Source organism: Nerophis lumbriciformis, linkage group LG37 (assembly GCF_033978685.3).
Source record: "Nerophis lumbriciformis linkage group LG37, RoL_Nlum_v2.1, whole genome shotgun sequence".
Lineage (NCBI taxonomy): Eukaryota > Metazoa > Chordata > Actinopteri > Syngnathiformes > Syngnathidae > Nerophis > Nerophis lumbriciformis.
This window is the reverse complement of record NC_084584.2, coordinates 8,412,501-8,439,799: the sequence shown is the minus strand read 5'-3', so window position 1 is coordinate 8,439,799 and position 27,299 is coordinate 8,412,501. Positions and strand designations below refer to the sequence as shown.

Sequence of the window (27,299 nt, the reverse complement as noted above, 5' to 3'; positions counted from 1 at the left end):
ACACTAATTCAGCGTTATTATTGACACTAATTCAGCGTTATTATTGACACTAATTCAGCGTTATTATTGACACTAATTCAGCGTTATTATTGACACTAATTCAGCGTTATAGTGACACTAATTCAGCGTTATTATTGACACTAATTCAGCGTTATAGTGACACTAATTCAGCGTTATAGTGACACTAATTCAGCGTTATTAGTGACACTAATTCAGCGTTATTATTGACGCTAATTCAGCGTTATAGTGACACTAATTCAGCGTTATTATTGACACTAATTCAGCGTTATTATTGACACTAATTCAGCGTTATTATTGACACTAATTCAGCGTTATTATTGACACTAATTCAGCGTTATAGTGACACTAATTCAGCGTTATTATTGACACTAATTCAGCGTTATAGTGACACTAATTCAGCGTTATTATTGACACTAATTCAGCGTTATTATTGACACTAATTCAGCGTTATAGTGACACTAATTCAGCGTTATTATTGACACTAATTCAGCGTTATAGTGACACTAATTCAGCGTTATTATTGACACTAATTCAGCGTTATAGTGACACTAATTCAGCGTTATTATTGACACTAATTCAGCGTTATAGTGACACTAATTCAGCGTTATAGTGACACTAATTCAGCGTTATTAGTGACACTAATTCAGCGTTATAGTGACACTAATTCAGCGTTATAGTGACACTAATTCAGCGTTATTATTGACACTAATTCAGCGTTATAGAGACACTAATTCAGCGTTATTATTGACACTAATTTAGCGTTATTATTGACACTAATTCAGCGTTATTATTGACACTAATTCAGCGTTATTAGTGACACTAATTCAGCGTTATAGTGACACTAATTCAGCGTTATAGTGACACTAATTCAGCGTTATTATTGACACTAATTCAGCGTTATTAGTGACACTAATTCAGCGTTATAGTGACACTAATTCAGCGTTATAGTGACACTAATTCAGCGTTATTAGTGACACTAATTCAGCGTTATTATTGACACTAATTCAGCGTTATAGTGACACTAATTCAGCGTTATTATTGACACTAATTCAGCTTTATAGTGACACTAATTCAGCGTTATTAGTGACACTAATTCAGCGTTATTAGTGACACTAATTCAGCGTTATTATTGACACTAATTCAGCGTTATAGTTGACACTAATTCAGCGTTATTATTGACACTAATTCAGCGTTATTATTGACACTAATTCAGCGTTATTATTGACACTAATTCAGCGTTATTATTGACACTAATTCAGCGTTATAGTGACACTAATCAGCGTTATAGTGACACTAATTCAGCATTATTAGTGACACTAATTCAGCGTTATTATTGACACTAATTCAGCGTTATAGTGACACTAATTCAGCGTTATTATTGACACTAATTCAGCGTTATAGTGACACTAATTCATCGTTATTATTGACACTAATTCAGCGTTATAGTGACACTAATTCAGCGTTATTATTGACACTAATTCAGCGTTATAGTGACACTAATTCAGTGTTATTATTGACACTAATTCAGCGTTATTATTGACACTAATTCAGCGTTATAGTGACACTAATTCAGCGTTATTATTGACACTAATTCAGCGTTATTATTGACACTAATTCAGCATTATAGTGACACTAATTCAGCGTTATTATTGACACTAATTCAGCGTTATAGTGACACTAATTCAGCGTTATTATTGACACTAATTCAGCGTTATAGTGACACTAATTCAGCGTTATAGTGACACTAATTCAGCGTTATAGTGACACTAATTCAGCGTTATTAGTGACACTAATTCAGCGTTATTATTGACACTAATTCAGCGTTATTAGTGACACTAATTCAGCGTTATAGTGACACTAATTCAGCGTTATTATTGACACTAATTCAGCGTTATAGTGACACTAATTCAGCGTTATTATTGACACTAATTCAGCGTTATTAGTGACACTAATTCAGCGTTATAGTGACACTAATTCAGCGTTATAGTGACACTAATTCAGCGTTATTAGTGACACTAATTCAGCATTATTATTGACACTAATTCAGCGTTATTAGTGACACTAATTCAGCGTTATAGTGACACTAATTCAGCGTTATTATTGACACTAATTCAGCGTTATTATTGACACTAATTCAGCGTTATTATTGACACTAATTCAGCGTTATAGTGACACTAATTCAGCGTTATAGTGACACTAATTCAGCGTTATTAGTGACACTAATTCAGCGTTATTATTGACACTAATTTAGCGTTATAGTGACACTAATTCAGCGTTATAGTGACACTAATTCAGCGTTATTAGTGACACTAATTCAGCGTTATTATTGACACTAATTTAGTAGCGTTATAGTGACACTAATTCAGCGTTATTATTGACACTAATTCAGCGTTATAGTGACACTAATTCAGCGTTATTATTGACACAAATTCAGCGTTATTATTGACACTAATTCAGCGTTATTATTGACACTAATTCAGCGTTATAGTGACACTAATTCAGCGTTATAGTGACACTAATTCAGCGTTATTATTGACACTAATTCAGCGTTATAGTGACACTAATTCAGCGTTATAGTGACACTAATTCAGCGTTATTAGTGACACTAATTCAGCGTTATAGTGACACTAATTCAGCGTTATTATTGACACTAATTCAGCGTTATAGTGACACTAATTCAGCGTTATTATTGACACTAATTCAGCGTTATAGTGACACTAATTCAGCGTTATTATTGACACTAATTCAGCGTTATAGTGACACTAATTCAGCGTTATAGTGACACTAATTCAGCGTTATTAGTGACACTAAATTCAGCGTTATAGTGACACTAATTCAGCGTTATTATTGACACTAATTCAGCGTTATTATTGACACTAATTCAGCGTTATTATTGACACTAATTCAGCGTTATTATTGACACTATTCAGCGTTATTATTGACACTAATTCAGCGTTATAGTGACACTAATTCAGCGTTATTATTGACACTAATTCAGCGTTATTATTGACACTAATTCAGCGTTATTATTGACACTAATTCAGCGTTATAGTGACACTAATTCAGCGTTATAGTGACACTAATTCAGCGTTATTAGTGACACTAATTCAGCGTTATTATTGACGCTAATTCAGCGTTATAGTGACACTAATTCAGCGTTATTATTGACACTAATTCAGCGTTATAGTGACACTAATTCAGCGTTATAGTGACACTAATTCAGCGTTATTAGTGACACTAATTCAGCGTTATTATTGACGCTAATTCAGCGATATAGTGACACTAATTCAGCGTTATTATTGACACTAATTCAGCGTTATTATTGACACTAATTCAGCGTTATTAGTGACACTAATTCAGCGTTATTATTGACACTAATTCAGCGTTATAGTGACACTAATTCAGCGTTATTATTGACACTAATTCAGCGTTATTAGTGACACTAATTCAGCGTTATTATTGACACTAATTCAGCGTTATTATTGACACTAATTCAGCGTTATAGTGACACTAATTCAGCGTTATAGTGACACTAATTCAGCGTTATTATTGACACTAATTCAGCGTTATTAGTGACACTAATTCAGCGTTATTATTGACACTAATTCAGCGTTATAGTGACACTAATTCAGCGTTATTATTGACACTAATTCAGCGTTATTAGTGACACTAATTCAGCGTTATTATTGACACTAATTCAGCGTTATAGTGACACTAATTCAGCGTTATTATTGACACTAATTCAGCGTTATTATTGACACTAATTCAGCGTTAGTATTGACACTAATTCAGCGTTATAGTGACACTAATTCAGCGTTATTATTGACACTAATTCAGCGTTATAGTGACACTAATTCAGCGTTATAGTGACACTAATTCAGCGTTATTAGTGACACTAATTCAGCGTTATAGTGACACTAATTCAGCGTTATTATTGACACTAATTCAGCGTTATTATTGACACTAATTCAGCGTTATTATTGACACTAATTCAGCGTTATTATTGACACTAATTCAGCGTTATAGTGACACTAATTCAGCGTTATTATTGACACTAATTCAGCGTTATAGTGACACTAATTCAGCGTTATAGTGACACTAATTCAGCGTTATTAGTGACACTAATTCAGCGTTATTATTGACGCTAATTCAGCGTTATAGTGACACTAATTCAGCGTTATTATTGACACTAATTCAGCGTTATTATTGACACTAATTCAGCGTTATTATTGACACTAATTCAGCGTTATTATTGACACTAATTCAGCGTTATAGTGACACTAATTCAGCGTTATTATTGACACTAATTCAGCGTTATAGTGACACTAATTCAGCGTTATTATTGACACTAATTCAGCGTTATTATTGACACTAATTCAGCGTTATAGTGACACTAATTCAGCGTTATTATTGACACTAATTCAGCGTTATAGTGACACTAATTCAGCGTTATTATTGACACTAATTCAGCGTTATAGTGACACTAATTCAGCGTTATTATTGACACTAATTCAGCGTTATAGTGACACTAATTCAGCGTTATAGTGACACTAATTCAGCGTTATTAGTGACACTAATTCAGCGTTATAGTGACACTAATTCAGCGTATAGTGACACTAATTCAGCGTTATTATTGACACTAATTCAGCGTTATAGAGACACTAATTCAGCGTTATTATTGACACTAATTCAGCGTTATTATTGACACTAATTCAGCGTTATTAGTGACACTAATTCAGCGTTATAGTGACACTAATTCAGCGTTATAGTGACACTAATTCAGCGTTATTATTGACACTAATTCAGCGTTATTAGTGACACTAATTCAGCGTTATAGTGACACTAATTCAGCGTTATAGTGACACTAATTCAGCGTTATTAGTGACACTAATTCAGCGTTATTATTGACACTAATTCAGCGTTATAGTGACACTAATTCAGCGTTATTATTGACACTAATTCAGCTTTATAGTGACACTAATTCAGCGTTATTAGTGACACTAATTCAGCGTTATTAGTGACACTAATTCAGCGTTATTATTGACACTAATTCAGCGTTATAGTGACACTAATTCAGCGTTATTATTGACACTAATTCAGCGTTATTATTGACACTAATTCAGCGTTATTATTGACACTAATTCAGCGTTATTATTGACACTAATTCAGCGTTATAGTGACACTAATTCAGCGTTATAGTGACACTAATTCAGCATTATTAGTGACACTAATTCAGCGTTATTATTGACACTAATTCAGCGTTATAGTGACACTAATCAGCGTTATTATTGACACTAATTCAGCGTTATAGTGACACTAATTCATCGTTATATTGACACTAATTCAGCGTTATAGTGACACTAATTCAGCGTTATTATTGACACTAATTCAGCGTTATAGTGACACTAATTCAGTGTTATTATTGACACTAATTCAGCGTTATTATTGACACTAATTCAGCGTTATAGTGACACTAATTCAGCGTTATTATTGACACTAATTCAGCGTTATTATTGACACTAATTCAGCATTATAGTGACACTAATTCAGCGTTATTATTGACACTAATTCAGCGTTATAGTGACACTAATTCAGCGTTATTATTGACACTAATTCAGCGTTATAGTGACACTAATTCAGCGTTATAGTGACACTAATTCAGCGTTATAGTGACACTAATTCAGCGTTATTAGTGACACTAATTCAGCGTTATTATTGACACTAATTCAGCGTTATTAGTGACACTAATTCAGCGTTATAGTGACACTAATTCAGCGTTATTATTGACACTAATTCAGCGTTATAGTGACACTAATTCAGCGTTATTATTGACACTAATTCAGCGTTATTAGTGACACTAATTCAGCGTTATAGTGACACTAATTCAGCGTTATAGTGACACTAATTCAGCGTTATTAGTGACACTAATTCAGCATTATTATTGACACTAATTCAGCGTTATTATTGACACTAATTCAGCGTTATAGTGACACTAATTCAGCGTTATTATTGACACTAATTCAGCGTTATTATTGACACTAATTCAGCGTTATTATTGACACTAATTCAGCGTTATAGTGACACTAATTCAGCGTTATTATTGACACTAATTCAGCGTTATTATTGACACTAATTCAGCGTTATTAGTGACACTAATTCAGCGTTATTATTGACACTAATTCAGCGTTATAGTGACACTAATTCAGCGTTATTATTGACACTAATTCAGCGTTATTAGTGACACTAATTCAGCGTTATTATTGACACTAATTCAGCGTTATTATTGACACTAATTCAGCGTTATAGTGACACTAATTCAGCGTTATAGTGACACTAATTCAGCGTTATTATTGACACTAATTCAGCGTTATTAGTGACACTAATTCAGCGTTATTATTGACACTAATTCAGCGTTATAGTGACACTAATTCAGCGTTATTATTGACACTAATTCAGCGTTATTAGTGACACTAATTCAGCGTTATTATTGACACTAATTCAGCGTTATAGTGACACTAATTCAGCGTTATTATTGACACTAATTCAGCGTTATTATTGACACTAATTCAGCGTTAGTATTGACACTAATTCAGCGTTATAGTGACACTAATTCAGCGTTATTATTGACACTAATTCAGGTAGACTATTCGGTTATAGTGACACTAATTCAGCGTTATTAGTGACACTAATTCAGCGTTATTAGTGACACTAATTCAGCGTTATAGTGACACTAATTCAGCGTTATTATTGACACTAATTCAGCGTTATTATTGACACTAATTCAGCGTTATTATTGACACTAATTCAGCGTTATTATTGACACTAATTCAGCGTTATAGTGACACTAATTCAGCGTTATTATTGACACTAAATTCAGCGTTATAGTGACACTAATTCAGCGTTATAGTGACACTAATTCAGCGTTATAGTGACACTAATTCAGCGTTATTATTGACGCTAATTCAGCGTTATAGTGACACTAATTCAGCGTTATATTGACACTAATTCAGCGTTATTATTGACACTAATTCAGCGTTATTATTGACACTAATTCAGCGTTATTATTGACACTAATTCAGCGTTATAGTGACACTAATTCAGCGTTATTATTGACACTAATTCAGCGTTATAGTGACACTAATTCAGCGTTATTATTGACACTAATTCAGCGTTATTATTGACACTAATTCAGCGTTATAGTGACACTAATTCAGCGTTATTATTGACACTAATTCAGCGTTATAGTGACACTAATTCAGCGTTATTATTGACACTAATTCAGCGTTATAGTGACACTAATTCAGCGTTATTATTGACACTAATTCAGCGTTATAGTGACACTAATTCAGCGTTATAGTGACACTAATTCAGCGTTATTAGTGACACTAATTCAGCGTTATAGTGACACTAATTCAGCGTTATAGTGACACTAATTCAGCGTTATTATTGACACTAATTCAGCGTTATAGAGACACTAATTCAGCGTTATTATTGACACTAATTTAGCGTTATTATTGACACTAATTCAGCGTTATTATTGACACTAATTCAGCGTTATTAGTGACACTAATTCAGCGTTATAGTGACACTAATTCAGCGTTATAGTGACACTAATTCAGCGTTATTATTGACACTAATTCAGCGTTATTAGTGACACTAATTCAGCGTTATAGTGACACTAATTCAGCGTTATAGTGACACTAATTCAGCGTTATTAGTGACACTAATTCAGCGTTATTATTGACACTAATTCAGCGTTATAGTGACACTAATTCAGCGTTATTATTGACACTAATTCAGCTTTATAGTGACACTAATTCAGCGTTATTAGTGACACTAATTCAGCGTTATTAGTGACACTAATTCAGCGTTATTATTGACACTAATTCAGCGTTATAGTGACACTAATTCAGCGTTATTATTGACACTAATTCAGCGTTATTATTGACACTAATTCAGCGTTATTATTGACACTAATTCAGCGTTATAGTGACACTAATTCAGCGTTATAGTGACACTAATTCAGCATTATTAGTGACACTAATCAGCGTTATTATTGACACTAATTCAGCGTTATAGTGACACTAATTCAGCGTTATTATTGACACTAATTCAGCGTTATAGTGACACTAATTCATCGTTATTATTGACACTAATTCAGCGTTATAGTGACACTAATTCAGCGTTATTATTGACACTAATTCAGCGTTATAGTGACACTAATTCAGTGTTATTATTGACACTAATTCAGCGTTATTATTGACACTAATTCAGCGTTATAGTGACACTAATTCAGCGTTATTATTGACACTAATTCAGCGTTATTATTGACACTAATTCAGCATTATAGTGACACTAATTCAGCGTTATTATTGACACTAATTCAGCGTTATAGTGACACTAATTCAGCGTTATTATTGACACTAATTCAGCGTTATAGTGACACTAATTCAGCGTTATAGTGACACTAATTCAGCGTTATAGTGACACTAATTCAGCGTTATTAGTGACACTAATTCAGCGTTATTATTGACACTAATTCAGCGTTATTAGTGACACTAATTCAGCGTTATAGTGACACTAATTCAGCGTTATTATTGACACTAATTCAGCGTTATAGTGACACTAATTCAGCGTTATTATTGACACTAATTCAGCGTTATTAGTGACACTAATTCAGCGTTATAGTGACACTAATTCAGCGTTATAGTGACACTAATTCAGCGTTATTAGTGACACTAATTCAGCATTATTATTGACACTAATTCAGCGTTATTAGTGACACTAATTCAGCGTTATAGTGACACTAATTCAGCGTTATTATTGACACTAATTCAGCGTTATTATTGACACTAATTCAGCGTTATTATTGACACTAATTCAGCGTTATAGTGACACTAATTCAGCGTTATAGTGACACTAATTCAGCGTTATTAGTGACACTAATTCAGCGTTATTATTGACACTAATTTAGCGTTATAGTGACACTAATTCAGCGTTATAGTGACACTAATTCAGCGTTATTAGTGACACTAATTCAGCGTTATTATTGACACTAATTTAGCGTTATAGTGACACTAATTCAGCGTTATTATTGACACTAATTCAGCGTTATAGTGACACTAATTCAGCGTTATTATTGACACAAATTCAGCGTTATTATTGACACTAATTCAGCGTTATTATTGACACTAATTCAGCGTTATAGTGACACTAATTCAGCGTTATAGTGACACTAATTCAGCGTTTATTGACACTATTCAGCGTTATAGTGACACTAATTCAGCGTTATAGTGACACTAATTCAGCGTTATTAGTGACACTAATTCAGCGTTATAGTGACACTAATTCAGCGTTATTATTGACACTAATTCAGCGTTATAGTGACACTAATTCAGCGTTATTATTGACACTAATTCAGCGTTATAGTGACACTAATTCAGCGTTATTATTGACACTAATTCAGCGTTATAGTGACACTAATTCAGCGTTATAGTGACACTAATTCAGCGTTATTAGTGACACTAATTCAGCGTTATAGTGACACTAATTCAGCGTTATTATTGACACTAATTCAGCGTTATTATTGACACTAATTCAGCGTTATTATTGACACTAATTCAGCGTTATTATTGACACTAATTCAGCGTTATTATTGACACTAATTCAGCGTTATAGTGACACTAATTCAGCGTTATTATTGACACTAATTCAGCGTTATAGTGACACTAATTCAGCGTTATAGTGACACTAATTCAGCGTTATTATTGACACTAATTCAGCGTTATTAGTGACACTAATTCAGCATTATTATTGACACTAATTCAGCATTATTATTGACACTAATTCAGCGTTATTAGTGACACTAATTCAGCGTTATAGTGACACTAATTCAGCGTTATTATTGACACTAATTCAGCGTTATTATTGACACTAATTCAGCGTTATTATTGACACTAATTCAGCGTTATAGTGACACTAATTCAGCGTTATAGTGACACTAATTCAGCGTTATTAGTGACACTAATTCAGCGTTATTATTGACACTAATTTAGCGTTATAGTGACACTAATTCAGCGTTATTATTGACACTAATTCAGCGTTATAGTGACACTAATTCAGCGTTATTATTGACACTAATTCAGCGTTATAGTGACACTAATTCAGCGTTATTAGTGACACTAATTCAGCATTATTAGTGACACTAATTTAGCGTTATAGTGACACTAATTCAGCGTTATTATTGACACTAATTCAGCGTTATTATTGACACTAATTCAGCGTTATAGTGACAATAATTCAGCGTTATTAGTGACACTAATTCAGCATTATTAGTGACACTAATTCAGCATTATTAGTGACACTAATTCAGCATTATTAGTGACACTAATTCAGCATTATAGTGACACTAACGAAGCGTTATAGTGACTAGTATTTTCCATGCACTTATTCTTGCTGTGTTTATCTGACATGAGTGGAAAGCCGCTCCCTGAAAAGAATGCCTACATTAAACTGGTCCCTGGTGCAGAAAAGGCTGGGGGACCACTGGTGTAGAAGATGTGATGACATGAGCACACAAATGAGTCAATGGCACTCACCAGCCACATGACTGGCATGATGAGAGTCCAAAGGAAGGATGGCAGGATCCCGTAAGTTAGGTTGGTCATGACCAGTCCTGGACATATCACTGAGGAGAAAAGCCCCTGGACAAAACAGGAGGAAAAGTCTTTTTTTTGTCCAAAGAAAAGCACAAATTCATTATTTTCCAGCTGCACTCTTCATGTGTTCTTGTTATTGGTCCAACAGGTCTACAATGATGGTGTGTGAGGGGCCCACCTGGCTGTTGTGGTGCGTGTTGAGGGCCACACTGAGCATGTCACAGGCGTACTTGGAGGAGCTGTAGGGCTCTGACCCCTTCCTGTGTTGGATGTCTTCCACGCTGTAGGCGCTGCGCCGGGCGTTGCTGGAGGAGGTCCACACCAGACGAGACGTGTGAGCCTCCTGACACAGCAGAGGCTCCAGCTCTCTGATCTGCAACACCAACACGGCTGTCGGTCCCGGAACATTCCAAACTAAAACAACTGTTTTTGGGGTTTTTTAAACAGGCATGACGTCATGTGGTGACATTTTGGTTTTAGGAGCAGAGGAGCATGTTGGGCAGCGCACACACACAGAGTACTTACAAGCAGAGACAGTGTGTAGACAGAAACGGGAGAATGGACGCATTTTGGTGTAAAAAGTCAAGATAAAGGTGAAGTTATAACACTGAAACACCCTCAGGAAGAGCTGCTTTAACACATGGCTAACATCCATCCACAGTGTTTTAGCTACTTCTAAATCACTAATCCTCATCTCCATGGCGACAAATAAAGTGAGTTTATTACAAGTAACATTATCACTGGAGGACGAGGAATAGCTAAACATGCTATTGTAGTGACACATCGTAGCTCACAGCGTCACGATGTAAACAAATCCCATGAGTGGATCTACACCTGACATCCACTGTAATGATACCAAGTACAAGAGCGTTTCTAGTCAATACTACAATGATTACATCCATATTCTTTATCGTCACAAATTTATTTTTTTTAATTCACATTAGGGCTTCACGGTGGCAGAGGGGTTAGTGCATCTGCCTCACAATACGAAGGTCCTGAGTAGTCTTGGGTTCAATCCCGGGCTCGGGATCTTTCTGTGTGGAGTTTGCATGTCCTCCCCGTGACTGCGTGGGTTCCCTCCGGGTACTCCGGCTTCCTCCCACCTCCAAAGACATGCACCTGGGGATAAGTTGATTGGCAACACTAAATTGGCCCTAGTGTGTGGATGTGAGTGTGAATGTTGTCTGTCTATCTGTGTTGGCCCTGCGATGAGGTGGCGACTTGTCCAGGGTGTACACCGCCTTCCGCCCGATTGTAGCTGAGATAGGCTCCAGCGCCCCCCGCGACCCCAAAGGGAATAAGCGGTAGAAAATGGATGGATGGAAATTCACATTATGTTTATAAAGTCAGTAAATATGTCCCTGGACACATGAGGACTTTGAATATGACCAATGTATGATCCTGTAACTACTTGGTATCACATCCATACCTAAATGTGCGGTATCATCCAAAACTAATGTCAAGTATCAAAGAAGAGAAGAATAAGTGATTATTACATTTTTACAGAAGTGTAGATAGAACATGTTAAAACAGAAAGTAAGCAGATATTAACAGTAAATGAACAAGTAGATGAATAATGCATTTTTACAGTTTGTCCCTCATAATGTGTAGAAAATAATAGGTGTATAAATGACACAATATGTTACTGCATAGACTAATTAGGAGTCTTTGTTTGTTTACTTACTACTAAAAGACAAGTTGTCTAGTATGTTGACTATTTTATTTAAGGACTAAATGACAATAATAAACATATGTTTCATGTACACTAACATTTGTTGCTACAATTAAGCCATTTTTTGTGGTGCCCTTTATTTATAAAAGTATGTACAAACCCCGTTTCCATATGTGTTGGGAAATTGTGTTAGATGTAAATATAAACAGAATACAATGATTTGCAAATCCTTTTCAAGCCATATTCAGTTGAATGCACTACAAAGACAACATATTTGATGTTCAAACTGACAAACTTTTTTTTTTTTTTTTGCAAATAATAATTAACTTAGAATTTCATGGCTGCAACACGTGCCAAAGTAGTTGGGAAAGGGCATGTTCACCACTGTGTTACATGGCCTTTCCTTTTAACAACACTCAGTAAAGGTTTGGGAACTGAGGAGACACATTTTTGAAGCTTCTCAGGTGGAATTCTTTCCCATTCTTGCTTGATGTACAGCTTAAGTTGTTCAACAGTCCGGGGGTCTCCCTTGTGCTATTTTAGGCTTCATAATGCGCCACACATTTTCAATGGGAGACAGGTCTGGACTACAGGCAGGCCAGTCTAGTACCCGCACTCTTTTACTATGAAGCCACGTTGATGTAACACGTGGCTTGGCATTGTCTTGCTGAAATAAGCAGGGGCGTCCATGGTAACGTTGCTTGGATGGCAACATATGTTGCTCCAAAACCTGTATGTACCTTTCAGCATTAATGGCGCCTTCACAGATGTGTAAGTTACCCATGTCTTGGGCACTAATACACCCCCATACCATCACACATGCTGCCTTTTACACTTTGCGCCTATAACAATCCGGATGGTTCTTTTCCTCTTTGGTCCGGAGGACACGACGTCCACCGTTTCCAAAAACAATTTAAAATGTGGACTCGTCAGACCATAGAACACTTTTCCACTTTGTATCAGTCCATCTTAGATGAGCTCGGGCCCAGCGAAGCCGACGGCGTTTCTGGGTGTTGTTGATAAACGGTTTTCGCCTTGCATAGGAGAGTTTTAACTTGCACTTACAGATGCAGCGACCAACTGTAGTTACTGACAGTGGGTTTCTGAAGTGTTCCTGAGCTCATGTGGTGATATCCTTTACACACTGGTGTCGCTTGTTGATGCAGTACAGCCTGAGGGATGGAAGGTCACGGGCTTAGCTGCTTATGTGCAGTGATTTCTCCAGATTCTCTGAACCCTTTGATGATATTACAAACCGTAGATGGTGAAATCCCTAAATTCCTTGCAATAGCTGCTTGAGAAAGGTTTTTCTTCAACTGTTCAAGAATTTGCTCACGCATTTGTTGACAAAGTGGTGACCCTCGCCCCATCCTTGTTTGTGAATGACTGAGCATTTCATGAAATCTACTTTTATACCCAATCATGGCACCCACCTGTTCCCAATTAGCCTGTTCACCTGTGGGATGTTCCAAATAAGTGTTTGATGAGCATTCCTCAACTTTATCAGTATTTATTGCCACCTTTCCCAACTTCTTTGTCACGTGTTGCTGCCATCAAATTCTAAAGTTAATGATTATTTGCAAAAAAAAAAAAATCAGTTTGAACATCAAATATGTTGTCTTTGTAGCATATTCAACTGAATATGGCTTGAAAATGATTTGCAAATCATTGTATTCCGTTTATATTTACATCTAACACAATTTCCCAACTCATATGGAAACAGGGTTTGTACATACATACATGTGTGTATGGGGAGCACAGGAGTGTGTATACATCATGTGGTGTCAAAGCAGAAAGAAAGAAGGTGTTTACCAGGAGAAAATGACCAAAGAGGTTGGTAGCAAAGACCTCCTGCAGACCGTCAGGGTTGAGGCGGTCCTGCTGGGTGAGGAGACCCTCTGCGGTGGCAAACATGTTGACCACGTTCCTGCAGACATGACTATCACACGCTGGACTAACACCAAGTCTTTCAACAAGTCACACACCTGGAGAACAGACCCTTGACAAAAGCTTTGAAGTCCACTTGCGGATTGGGCATAATTCCTGCATTCAGGTACAAAAAGTCCACTCTATTGTACCTGTGGGGGGAGGGGGGGAGAAGCATGTGTGAGATCCTGTACGTGGTGTCAAAGACCTTCAGAGAGTCCACCTGGACTGAAGCTCCCGGGCCGCCGCCAGCACGGACTGCACAGAGGCCACATCCAGGTGCAGTAGATCCAGGTGGGCGTGGGCGTGGGAGGTCAGAAGGGCACGGCGGGCAGCTTGGGCCTTCTGCATGTTCCTGCATGCCAGACACAAGAGCAGCTGGGGGTCCTCAGTCAGGAGCCTTTCACACAGGGCCAGACCGATGCCACTGAAGCAAGAAGAGCAAACATGGCAGATATACACACTTACCATAGCGATAGTTACTCTTGCAAGTACATGATTGTTTATTACTATCAAAAAAAGTACAAACGAAAAGCGCGCACAGTGGCAGGGAATAAACTATGAAACCAAAAGACTATAGCATTAATAAACAAAAACTTACTTGGCTTGGACTAAAGTTGCAGCATGAAAGATGGACATGAAAAAACAAGTGTCAGGAATGTGAAGAGCATAAATGTGGGATGTCGCCAGAAAGACAAACTGAAAACAATGAACTTAAATACTACAGACATGATTAACGAAAACAGGTGCGTGACTCAAAACGTGAAACAGGTGCGTGACGTGACAGGTGAAAACGAATGGGTTGCTATGGTGACAAACAAGAGTGCACAATGAGTCCAAACGTGAAACAGGTGAAACTAATGGGTAACCGAAGTTGGTAGAGTGGCCGAGCCAGCAATCGGAGGGTTGCTGGTTACTGGGGTTCAATCCCCACCTTCTACCATCCTAGTCACGTCCGTTGTGTCCTTGGGCAAGACACTTCACCCCTTGCTCCTGATGGCTGCTAGTTAGCGCCTTGCATGGCAGCTCCCGCCATCAGTGTGTGAATGTGTGTGTGAATGGGTGAATGTGGAAATACTGTCAAAGCGCTTTGAGTACCTTGAAGGTAGAAAAGCGCTATAAAAGTATAACCCATTTATTATTTATTATTTAACCATGGAAACAAGACAAGGGAGTGAAAAGCCAGAAACTAAAGAGTCCAATAACTAAACTAAACAAAACATGACTAATACAAAACATGGTCACACAGACATGACAGATTGGTCAATAATTCATAATAACATTGATTTTGATTCAATATTATGTTTTGAGCAATGACAGTTTGAAAGAGAAAAAAAACAGCTTTGTTTTATTAGTCAACATTGCAACTTTTTCTAAATTACATTTAAGCTTTTTTATTTCACTTTTGTTATGTTTTTGTTTATTTTAATAGTATATTTAGAATGTGCCGTGGGCCTTTAAAACATTAGCTGTGGGCCGCAAATGGCCTCCGGGGCACACTTTTGACACCCCTGCTATAGATAATCCATCCATCCATCTTCTTCTGCTTAAAGGCCAGATACTGCCTTTTTTAATCTGTCCTTCCTTTCTTTCTTTTTTTCTTTTTTTATCGTCCAAAAAAATAATACACAATGAGTAAAAAAATTAAATACATATATATTTTTTTTAATCTGTCCTTTCTTTTTTCTTTTTTTTATTCATCGTCCAACAAAATAATACACAATAGTCCAGAGTAAAAAAATTTAAAAATAAAAATATTTTGTTATTTATTTCAAATCAGTCCCTTTTTTTTTTTTTTTTAAATTAATCAGTCCAACAAAATAATACACAATACAATAATAATACAATTCCAATTCCCAGCAACATTGAGAATAGCAATCAACAGACTAATTGAGAGGACACACAAACATGACACAAAACAATCCAAAAGTAGTCAAACAAAAATGAATGATATCAACTACAGCATCAACATTAGTAATAATTCCAACATAACAGTGATTAATGTGTCCTGTCTCGCCCATCCATCCATCCATCCATTTTCTACCTCTTATTACTCTGGGGTTGTCAGGCAAGTCATTTTGTCTAAACATGCATTTTCCCATGGACGACATGACATCATCATGGATGACATGACATCATCATGGATAACATGACATCATCATGGATGACATGATATCATAATGGTATATATATATACACAATATAAACATACTATATACACTAAATGTATACTAAATGTATACATTAAATATATAGATAATATATACACTAACTAAACATATACATAATACATACACTAAATATACACAAATATACTAAATACACTAAATATACACACTAACTTAATATATACATACACTAAATATAAACATACTATATACACTAAATGTATATTAAATGTATACACAATATATACACTAAATATATAGATAATACATACACAATATATACACTAAATATATAGATAATATATACACTAAATATATACACTAAATATATAGATAATATATACATTAACTAGATGTATACACAATATATACACTAAATGTATACAATATATATACACTAAATTTATAGATAATACATATACACTAACTAAAAATATACATCATACATACACTAAATATACACATATATACACTAAATATATGGATAATATATACACAATATATAGATATATACACAATATATAAATAATATATACACTAACTAAACATATACATAATACATACACTAAATATATGCATGTATACTAAATACATACACAATATATACACTAAATATATAGATTATACACTAAATGTATACATAATATATATACCGGTACTAAATATATAGATAACATATACACTAAATGTATACACAATATATACACTAAATATATAGATAATATATACACTAAATGTATACACAATATATATACTAAATATATAGATAATATATACACTAAATGTATACACAGTATATATACTAAATATATAGATAATATATACATTAATGTATACACAATATATATACTAAATATATAGATAATATACACACTAACTAAATATACACATATATATACTAAATACATACACTAATTATATAGATAATATATACACTAAATGTATACACAATATATACACTAAATATATAGATAATATATACGCTAATTAAATATATACACAATACATACACGATACATACACTAAATGTATACAACATATATACAATAAATGTATAGATAATATATACACTAACTAAAAATATACATCATATATAGATAATATATACACACTATATAGATAATATATACACTAACTAAATATATACATAATACATACACTAAATATACACATGTATACTAAATACATACATAATATATACACTAAATATATGGTTAATACATACACAATACATACACTAAATATATAGATAATATATACACAATATATAGATAATATATACACTAACTAAACATATACATCATATATAGATAATATATACACACTATATAGATAATATATACAATAACTAAATATATACATAATATATACACTAAATATATGGTTAATACATACACAATATATACACTAAATATATAGATAATATATACACAATATATAGATAATATATACACCAAATGTATACACAATATATATACTAAATATATAGATAATATATACACTAACTAAATATACACATGTATACTAAATACGTACACTAAACATATAGATAATATATACACTAAATATATAAATATATACACTAAATACATACACAATATATACACTAAACATATAGATAATACATACACAATAAATACACCAAATATATAGATAATATATACACTAAATGTATACACAATATACACTAAATATATAGATAATATATACACACAATATGTAGATAATATATACACTAACTAGATATATACATAATAGATACACTAAATATACACATACTATATATAGCAAATGTACACACAATATATAGCAAATGTACACACAATATATAGATAATATATACACTAAATGTATACACAATTTATATACTAAATATATAGATAATATATACACTAAATGTATACATAATATATATACTAAATATATAGATAATATATACACTAAATGTATACACAATATATATACTAAATACATAGATAATATATACACTAACTAAATATACACATGTATACTAAATACGTACACTAAATATATAGATAATATATACACTAAATATATAGATAATATATACACTAAAAATATACACAATATATAGATAATACATACACAATACATACTCTAAATATATAGATATATACACTAAATATATAGATAATATATACACTAAATATATACACAATATATACACTAAATATATAGATAATACATGCACAATACATACACTAAATATATAAATATATACACTAAATGTATACACAATATATACACTAAATATATAGATAATATATACACTAAATGTATAGATAATATATACACTAACTAGATACAGTATCTACATAATAGATACACTAAATATACACATACTATATATAGCAAATGTACACAATATATAGATAATATATATACACAATATATATAGTAAATGTACACACAATATATAGATAATATATACACTAACTGAATATATATACATAATACATACACACAATATATATATAGTAAATGTATACACAACATATAGATAATATATATAGTAAATATATAGATAATATATAGAGTAAATATATAGATAATATATAGAGTAAATATATAGATAATATATACAGTAAACCGGAAGCCAGTAAATACATTAGTATTTAAACTTGACTACAATACCCACAAAGCACTGCGGCTCTAAACAAACGGTGTTCCTTCCATAGAATGATGGTCTTAAAATTCCACGACATGATATTTATTACCTGGCGTGGGGATGTTTGCGTGGGGTGTTTAGCGGATTTGAATGAAAGTGTAAATAGGTTTCATCCCGTGACTCAACATGAACATTCAAAAGTAGTCTCGTCGACGTAAAGCTAATATTAGCTAACACGCTACACAACATACCTGTTGGCGCCAGTTACAATCACTACTTTCTGCATCTCTTTACTCCACCTTGACGGACGAAAAGTTTAATCCTACTTGACGGAGGAGAAGTCAGTGTGGACACAGTTGGGACGGGTGTAAAGTGGACACAGGGGCCCCATGGTTCGATTCCGGTGTGAAGCCATCAGCCAATCAGCGTGCTGGAGCAGAGACGTGGTGTGACTGGCTGGCCAATCAGCTTCGACTACGGCAAGCGACGACAGACAAGAGTTGTCGCGCAGCGCAAAGTTCAAAACATGTTATTTACTGTATTTTAATGACTATTACGGTATTTTAATGACTATTACTGTATTTTAATGACTATTACTGTATTTGCATGACTATTACTGTATTTAATGACTATTACGGTATTTTAATGACTATTACTGTATTTTAATGACTATTACTGTATTTAATGACTATTACTGTATTTAATGACTATTACGGTATTGTAATGACTATTACGGTAATATGAAACACTTTATTTTTATGTATTTTAATGACTATTACTGTATTTTAATGACAATAACGGCATTTTAATGACTATTACGGTAATATAAAACACTTTATTATTTGTACGTATTTTAATGACTATTACGGTATTTTAATGACTATTACGGTGATATAAACACTTTTTTTTTTTTCTTCTTTTTTCTTATTATTTTTTCAAATCTGTCCTTTTTTTTTTTTTTTTTTTTTGTGATATAAACACTTTATTATTTGTATTACTTTTACTTGACCATTCATTTGCCTTATTTCTCTGGCCTGGTGCCAATTTTGTTTTGGTTGACATTATATATATAAATATAGTATGAAAGTTATATAAACATAACTCCAAAACCAAACATGCAATATGTCTAAAAATGCCTGTAATAATGTATCTATAAGAGTTTTACTAGAATCAGGTGTTTTGGTAAGGTTTGCAAATACAAAAATGAGGTTTTATTCACAATGACAGTATAACTGTCACACTCAGTATGACAGTTATTTAAACATAACTCCTAAACCACACATGCAAAATGGCTAATAATGCCTGGAGAAATGTATCTTTGTGAGTTTTACTAGAAAACTAATCTTTATTTATTTATTTATTTAAATTTAATTGTATTATTTTTTTTAGAAAAGTATTCTTTTGTAAGGTTTGCAAAGACACAAGTTAGTTTTTTTTTTTTTTACTGATCATGACAGTATAACTGTCATACTAAATATGACAGTTTTATAAACATAACTGCTAAACCAAACATGCAAAATGTCTAATATTGCCTGGCATAATCTATCTTTGTGAGTTTTATTAGGACCAGTTTTTTTTGTAAGGTTTGCAAATACAAAAATGAGGTTTTACTCACCATGACAGTATAACTGTCACACTCAGTATGACAGTTATTTAAACATAACTCCTAAACCACACATGCAAAATGACTAATATTGCCTGGAGAAATGTATCTTTGTGAGTTTTACTGGAAAACTAATCTTTTGTAAGGTTTGCAAAGACACAAATTAGTTTTTTTTACTCAATATGACAGTATAACTGTCACACTCAAAATTACAATTATTCAAATATAACTACTAAACAAAAGATTCAAAATGGGTATAATGCCTGAAATAATGTATATTTGTGAGTTTTAAAAGAAACATAAGAATTTGTAAGGTTTGCAAATACAAAATGTAATGACACAGATAATGTTCCAATTTAAGTGGACCCTGATCTAAACAAGTTGACAAACTTATTGGGGTGTTACCATTTAGTGGTCAATTGTACAGAATATGTACTGTACTGTGCAATCTACTAATAAAAGTTTCCCCAATCAATCAATCCAGGCAAAAAAAAAAACCCACTCGTATTTAACTGTGCGTATGTCAGCTGAAAGTATTATTATCCACACTATTTTGTTTTAATTGGAATTACAATTGTTTTAATAATAATTGTATGATTTTCATTTAAATTACGATTACTTTTATTGAAATTGTTTTCTTCTTCTTCTGTTAAGCACTCTGAATTGCCGTGTGTGCTTATTATGCTTGATAAATAAACCTGGTATGACTACACGTATGCATAATCAACGCTCAATAAAAAATAGGAAAATAAAAATATGAAAAAGCAAGAAAAACAAAAGAATGTGTACACAAAAATGTCAGAACCACCATGTGTATTTATTTACATTTTCCCATGACAAGCTCTTTAAATTGTTGACTTGCAAAGCTTTATATATTGATATACAGTCCAAAACAAAGTACTTTACACAACTGTTAAATTTACTCTCCTCTGGAAAAAAAAAAAAAACATAAAAAAACATTCCCGTCAAAAACAGAGAGACGTTGCCTCTACTTGCGTGTAGCAGATGTACCTAATGAAGTGTCCAATGTGTATTTTATTGTGAGGCTTTTAGTTGATTAAAAACACATTTGTGCTAAGTAACAAATCACAAGTATAAACAGCTGTGATTTGATTTGGAAAAGACTGACAATAAGTCATCTGTTGTGATGTCACTTCCTGGTTCCATGACCACCTCGCCTCTGATTGGCCTGTCCCTCATGTTTGCCCCCGATCTTAACCAATGGTGACTCATCGTAGTAAACAACCAACCAATCATGGATGTTCTTAGACGTAAACCAACCAATCATCACTGATGTATACGTTGTCCCCTGCCTGTGGAGTTGCTTCGCTACGTAGCTTCCTCTTTAAACATCATTTTTAATGGGAAACCCTCCTTATTACGGGTAAACTGTAGTTGTTGGCAGGTATGGCAAAGAGACGGACCGAGATTTTAACACACATTGGTGGTCGGAAAAACGGGAAATAACTTCCAACCTCCGAGGACAAAGCTCCGAACGATGGGACACCGGGCTTTCTGCTCCCAGTCTGTGTAACGGTCTCCCTGACCACCTGAGGGCACCACAGACTGTGAAAGTTTTTTTTTTTAAAAGGCTTAAAAATCCTTCTTTTTAAAAAAGCCTTTTTTTTTTTAGATATATGTGTGCTAGTTCTAGCTATTAGGCTGTTGTAGTTTTTTTTTGTTTGTTTTTTTTTACTATTTATTTTACTTGTTGGGGGCAGCTATTTGTGGTTTTAGAGTTGTTGTTTTTTGTTTATTAAATGCACTGTAGCACTTTGAGGTTGTTTGCTCAATGTAAAGTGCTTTTTTAATCAAATCTATTATTATTATTATTATTATTATTATTATATGTTTACAGAGATAAAAAAAGACAGATTTCCAACTATAGATGGAAAAATCACCAATATTTAAATTTTTGATTCAAAAAGTTCCTTACATTTTCTTGAAATATATATATGTATATATATATATATATATATATATGTATATAGAAACAGTGACTCATGTTCTAAATTGTACACAAATATATTTAAAAATAATTTTGCTGCTCTATAAATAAACACTGAATAGGGATGTTTGTTGAATGAATTAAGAATAGTGTTCAAATCAACGGTAAGGTGCACTTCCTCCTTTAGACAGCAGGGGGCAGCATTGCCGAGTTTACAGCAATGCCCATATTAGGAGTTCCTTTCCGGTCAAACAAAGCATCATCGCACTGTGAAGTGAATGTTGGCATAGTAAGCTGAAGAGTGCTTCAAATACATATTTTCTGGTGTTTCTTTATCCATTTAAGTTAAATACACACCGTAATGTTATTGTAGTATAATAATACAAAAATAAATACATAGAGTAAAGTTCAAGTGCCACTTCCCTACCTTATATACAAGTCTTTGTTGCAAAGTAGTTTAAAACAAGTGGATAACTTCTGGCAGGGTTCAATGTGACTCCCACCCGAAAAGAGCACGCTGCTACGCCAGGCTCCCCACAAGCTGACTGTGGACGTCCTGAAAGCCGGGCCTCTGCTTGGCGTTCCTTCGCCAGCAGCTCAGCATCAGGTCGGCGTACACGCCGCCGGGGCAGGACGGCGGCCGAGGCAGGTAGACCTGGCGGCGCGGGGGGGGAAAAGGGGGTCAGGGATGGATCGGTGAACGGTCGGCGGTGTGTTACGCTCACCTGTTTGCCCTGGTCCCGGAAGAACTCGCCCGTGTTTTCGATGACCTGCTCGTCGGAGAGGTGGGAATATGGCTGCTCCTTGCAGAGAGTCAGAATCTCCCACAGAGTCACGCCGAACGCCCACACGTCGCTGGCCATGGTGAACTTACCCTGGCAGGCACACCACATCCCATTAGCTGGTCGCCATAGCAACGTGCAGTTACATACTGCCCCAAATAAAGGGGAGCACAGAAAATGTCAATATTCTCTTTACTGTAACGAAAAATCTTAGTGTACATGAAACATATGTTTATTATTGTCATTTAGTCCTTAAATAAAATATATAACTTGTCTTTTAGTAGTAAGTAAACAAACAAAGACTTGTCCAACGAAACCAAAAGTTGACATCAGCGTGCGTTTTGGACACATTTCATGGCACCTCTCCTCACCATCCAAACCAACTAAGATACTATGTGTGTACATAAATAAAAACGCAGGATGTACTCCCTTTGGTTTGTCGTTTAAGTGAATAGTTTGGGCCTTGTCCAACGAAACCTAAAGTTGACATCAGTGTGCGTTTTGGACACATTTCATGGCACCTCTCCTCACCATCCAAACCAACTAAGATACTATGTGTGTACATAAATAAAAACACAGGATGTACTCCTTGTGGTTTGTCGTTTAAGTGAATAGTTTGGGCCTTGCCCAACGAAACCAAAAAGTTGACATCAGTGTGCGTTTTAGACACACAGGCATTCGTCTTCATTTCATGGCACCTCTCCTCACCATCCAAACCAACTAAGATACTAAGTGTGTGTACATAAATAAAAACGCAGGATGTACTCCTTTTGGTTTGTCGTTTAAGTGAATAGTTTGGGCCTTGTCCAACGAAACCTAAAGTTGACATCTGTGTGCGTTTTAGACACAGGCATTCGTCCTCATTTCAAGGCACCTCTCCTCACCATCCAAACCAATTAAGATACTAAGTGTGTGTACATAAATAAAAATGCAGGATGTACTCCTTTTGGTTTGTTGTTTAAGTGAATAGTTTGGGCCTTGTCCAATGAAACCAAAAGTTGACATCAGCGTGCGTTTTGGACACATTTCATGGCACCTCTCCTCACCATCCAAACCAATTAAGATACTATGTGTGTACATAAATAAAAATGCAGGGTGTACTCCTTTTGGTTTGTCGTTTAAGTGAATAGTTTGGGCCTTGTCCAAAGAAACCAAAAAGTTGACATCAGTGTGCGTTTAGGACACACAGGCATTCGTCCTTAATTCAAGGCACCTCTCCTCACCATCCAAACCAATTAAGATACTAAGTGTGTGTACGTAAATAAAAACGCAGGATGTACTCCTTTTGGTTTGTCGTTTAAGTGAATAGTTTGGGCCTTGTCCAACGAAACCTAAAGTTGACATCAGCATGCGTTTTGGACACATTTCATGGCACCACTCCTCACCATCCAAACCAACGAAGATACTATGTGTGTACATAAATAAAAACGCAGGATGTACTCCTTTTGGTTTGTCGTTTAAGTGAATAGTTTGGGCCTTGTCCAATGAAACCTAAAGTTGACATCAGTGTGCGTTTTGGACACATTTCATGGCACCTCTCCTCACCATCCAAACCAATGAAGATACTAAGTGTGTGTATGTACATAAATAAAAACGCAGGATGTACTCCTTGTGGTTTGTCGTTTAAGTGAATAGTTTGGGTCTTGTCCAATGAAACCTAAAGTTGACATCAGTGTGCGTTTTGGACACATTTCATGGCACCTCTCCTCACCATCCAAACCAACTAAGATACTATGTGTGTACATAAATAAAAATGCAGGATGTACTCCCTTTGGTTTGTCGTTTACGTGAATAGTTTGGGCCTTGTCCAACGAAACCTAAAGTTGACATCTGTGTGCGTTTTAGACACACAGGCATTCGTCCTCATTTCAAGGCACCTCTCCTCACCATCCAAACCAATTAAGATACTAAGTGTGTGTACATAAATACAAACGCAGGATGTACTCCTTTTGGTTTGTCGTTTAAGTGAATAGTTTGGGCCTTGTCCAACGAAACCTAAAGTTGACATCAGCGTGCGTTTTGGACACATTTCATGGCACCTCTCCTCACCATCCAAACCAACTAAGATACTATGTGTGTACATAAATAAAAACGCAGGATGTACTCCTTGTGGTTTGTCGTTTAAGTGAATAGTTTGGGCCTTGTCCAACGAAACCTAAAGTTGACATCAGTGTGCGTTTTGGACACATTTCATGGCACCTCTCCTCACCATCCAAACCAACTAAGATACTATGTGTGTACATAAATAAAAATGCAGGATGTACTCCCTTTGGTTTGTCGTTTACGTGAATAGTTTGGGCCTTGTCCAACGAAACCTAAAGTTGACATCTGTGTGCGTTTTAGACACACAGGCATTCGTCCTCATTTCAAGGCACCTCTCCTCACCATCCAAACCAATTAAGATACTAAGTGTGTGTACATAAATACAAACGCAGGATGTACTCCTTTTGGTTTGTCGTTTAAGTGAATAGTTTGGGCCTTGTCCAACGAAACCTAAAGTTGACATCAGCGTGCGTTTTGGACACATTTCATGGCACCTCTCCTCACCATCCAAACCAACTAAGATACTATGTGTGTACATAAATAAAAACGCAGGATGTACTCCTTGTGGTTTGTCGTTTAAGTGAATAGTTTGGGCCTTGTCCAACGAAACCTAAAGTTGACATCAGTGTGCGTTTTGGACACATTTCATGGCACCTCTCCTCACCATCCAAACCAACGAAGATACTATGTGTGTACATAAATAAAAACGCAGGATGTACTCCTTGTGGTTTGTCGTTTAAGTGAATAGTTTGGGCCTTGTCCAACGAAACCAAAACGTTGACATCAGTGTGCGTTTAGGACACACAGGCATTTGTCCTTAATTCAAGGCACCTCTCCTCACCATCCAAACCAATTAAGATACTAAGTGTGTGTACATAAATAAAAACGCAGGATGTACTCCTTTAGGTTTGTCGTTTAAGTGAATAGTTTGGGCCTTGTCCAATGAAACCAAAAGTTGACATCAGTGTGCGTTTTGGACACATTTCATGGCACCTCTCCTCACCATCCAAACCAATGAAGATGCTAAGTGTGTGTATGTACATAAATAAAAACGCAGGATGTACTCCTTGTGGTTTGTCGTTTAAGTGAATAGTTTGGGCCTTGTCCAACGAAACCAAAACGTTGACATCAGTGTGCGTTTAGGACACACAGGCATTTGTCCTTAATTCAAGGCACCTCTCCTCACCATCCAAACCAATTAAGATACTATGTGTGTACATAAATAAAAACGCAGGATGTACTCCTTTTGGTTTGTCGTTTAAGTGAATAGTTTGGGCCTTGTCCAATGAAACCAAAAGTTGACATCAGTGTGCGTTTTGGACACATTTCATGGCACCTCTCCTCACCATCCAAACCAATGAAGATACTAAGTGTGTGTATGTACATAAATAAAAACGCAGGATGTACTCCTTTTGGTTTGTCGTTTAAGTGAATAGTTTGGGCCTTGTCCAACAAAACCTAAAGTTGACATCAGCGTGCGTTTTGGACACATTTCATGGCACCTCTCCTCACCATCCAAACCAACTAAGATACTATGTGTGTACATAAATAAAAATGCAGGATGTACTCCTTGTGGTTTGTCGTTTAAGTGAATAGTTTGGGCCTTGTCCAACGAAACCTAAAGTTGACATCAGTGTGCGTTTTAGACACACAGGCATTCGTCCTTAATTCAAGGCACCTCTCCTCACCATCCAAACCAATTAAGATACTAAGTGTGTGTACATAAATAAAAACGCAGGATGTACTCCTTTTGGTTTGTCGTTTAAGTGAATAGTTTGGGCCTTGTCCAATGAAACCAAAAGTTGACATCAGTGTGCGTTTTGGACACATTTCATGGCACCTCTCCTCA

General features: G+C 35.0%; 2 protein-coding genes across 2 annotated transcripts in view; both read right to left on the bottom strand.

The window, feature by feature from the left end:
- The window catches only part of hsd17b7 (hydroxysteroid (17-beta) dehydrogenase 7), a 31,653-nt gene extending 12,181 nt beyond the window's left edge, over positions 1-19,472 (bottom strand). The window contains exons 1-6 of the mRNA XM_061931296.2: positions 19,326-19,472; positions 14,501-14,704; positions 14,337-14,429; positions 14,164-14,278; positions 10,858-11,052; positions 10,620-10,724 (exon numbers count right to left, since the gene is read on the bottom strand). Coding sequence (XP_061787280.2) covers positions 10,620-10,724; positions 10,858-11,052; positions 14,164-14,278; positions 14,337-14,429; positions 14,501-14,704; positions 19,326-19,360 — 747 coding nt within the window. The 5' untranslated portion in view covers positions 19,361-19,472. The remainder of the gene's footprint in view (positions 1-10,619; positions 10,725-10,857; positions 11,053-14,163; positions 14,279-14,336; positions 14,430-14,500; positions 14,705-19,325) is intronic.
- Positions 19,473-22,726: 3,254 nt separating this feature from the next.
- The window catches only part of ddr2b (discoidin domain receptor tyrosine kinase 2b), a 55,411-nt gene continuing 50,838 nt past the window's right edge, over positions 22,727-27,299 (bottom strand). Inside the window, exons 15-16 of the mRNA XM_072912549.1 lie at positions 23,351-23,500; positions 22,727-23,280 (exon numbers count right to left, since the gene is read on the bottom strand). Coding sequence (XP_072768650.1) covers positions 23,146-23,280; positions 23,351-23,500 — 285 coding nt within the window. The 3' untranslated portion in view covers positions 22,727-23,145. The remainder of the gene's footprint in view (positions 23,281-23,350; positions 23,501-27,299) is intronic.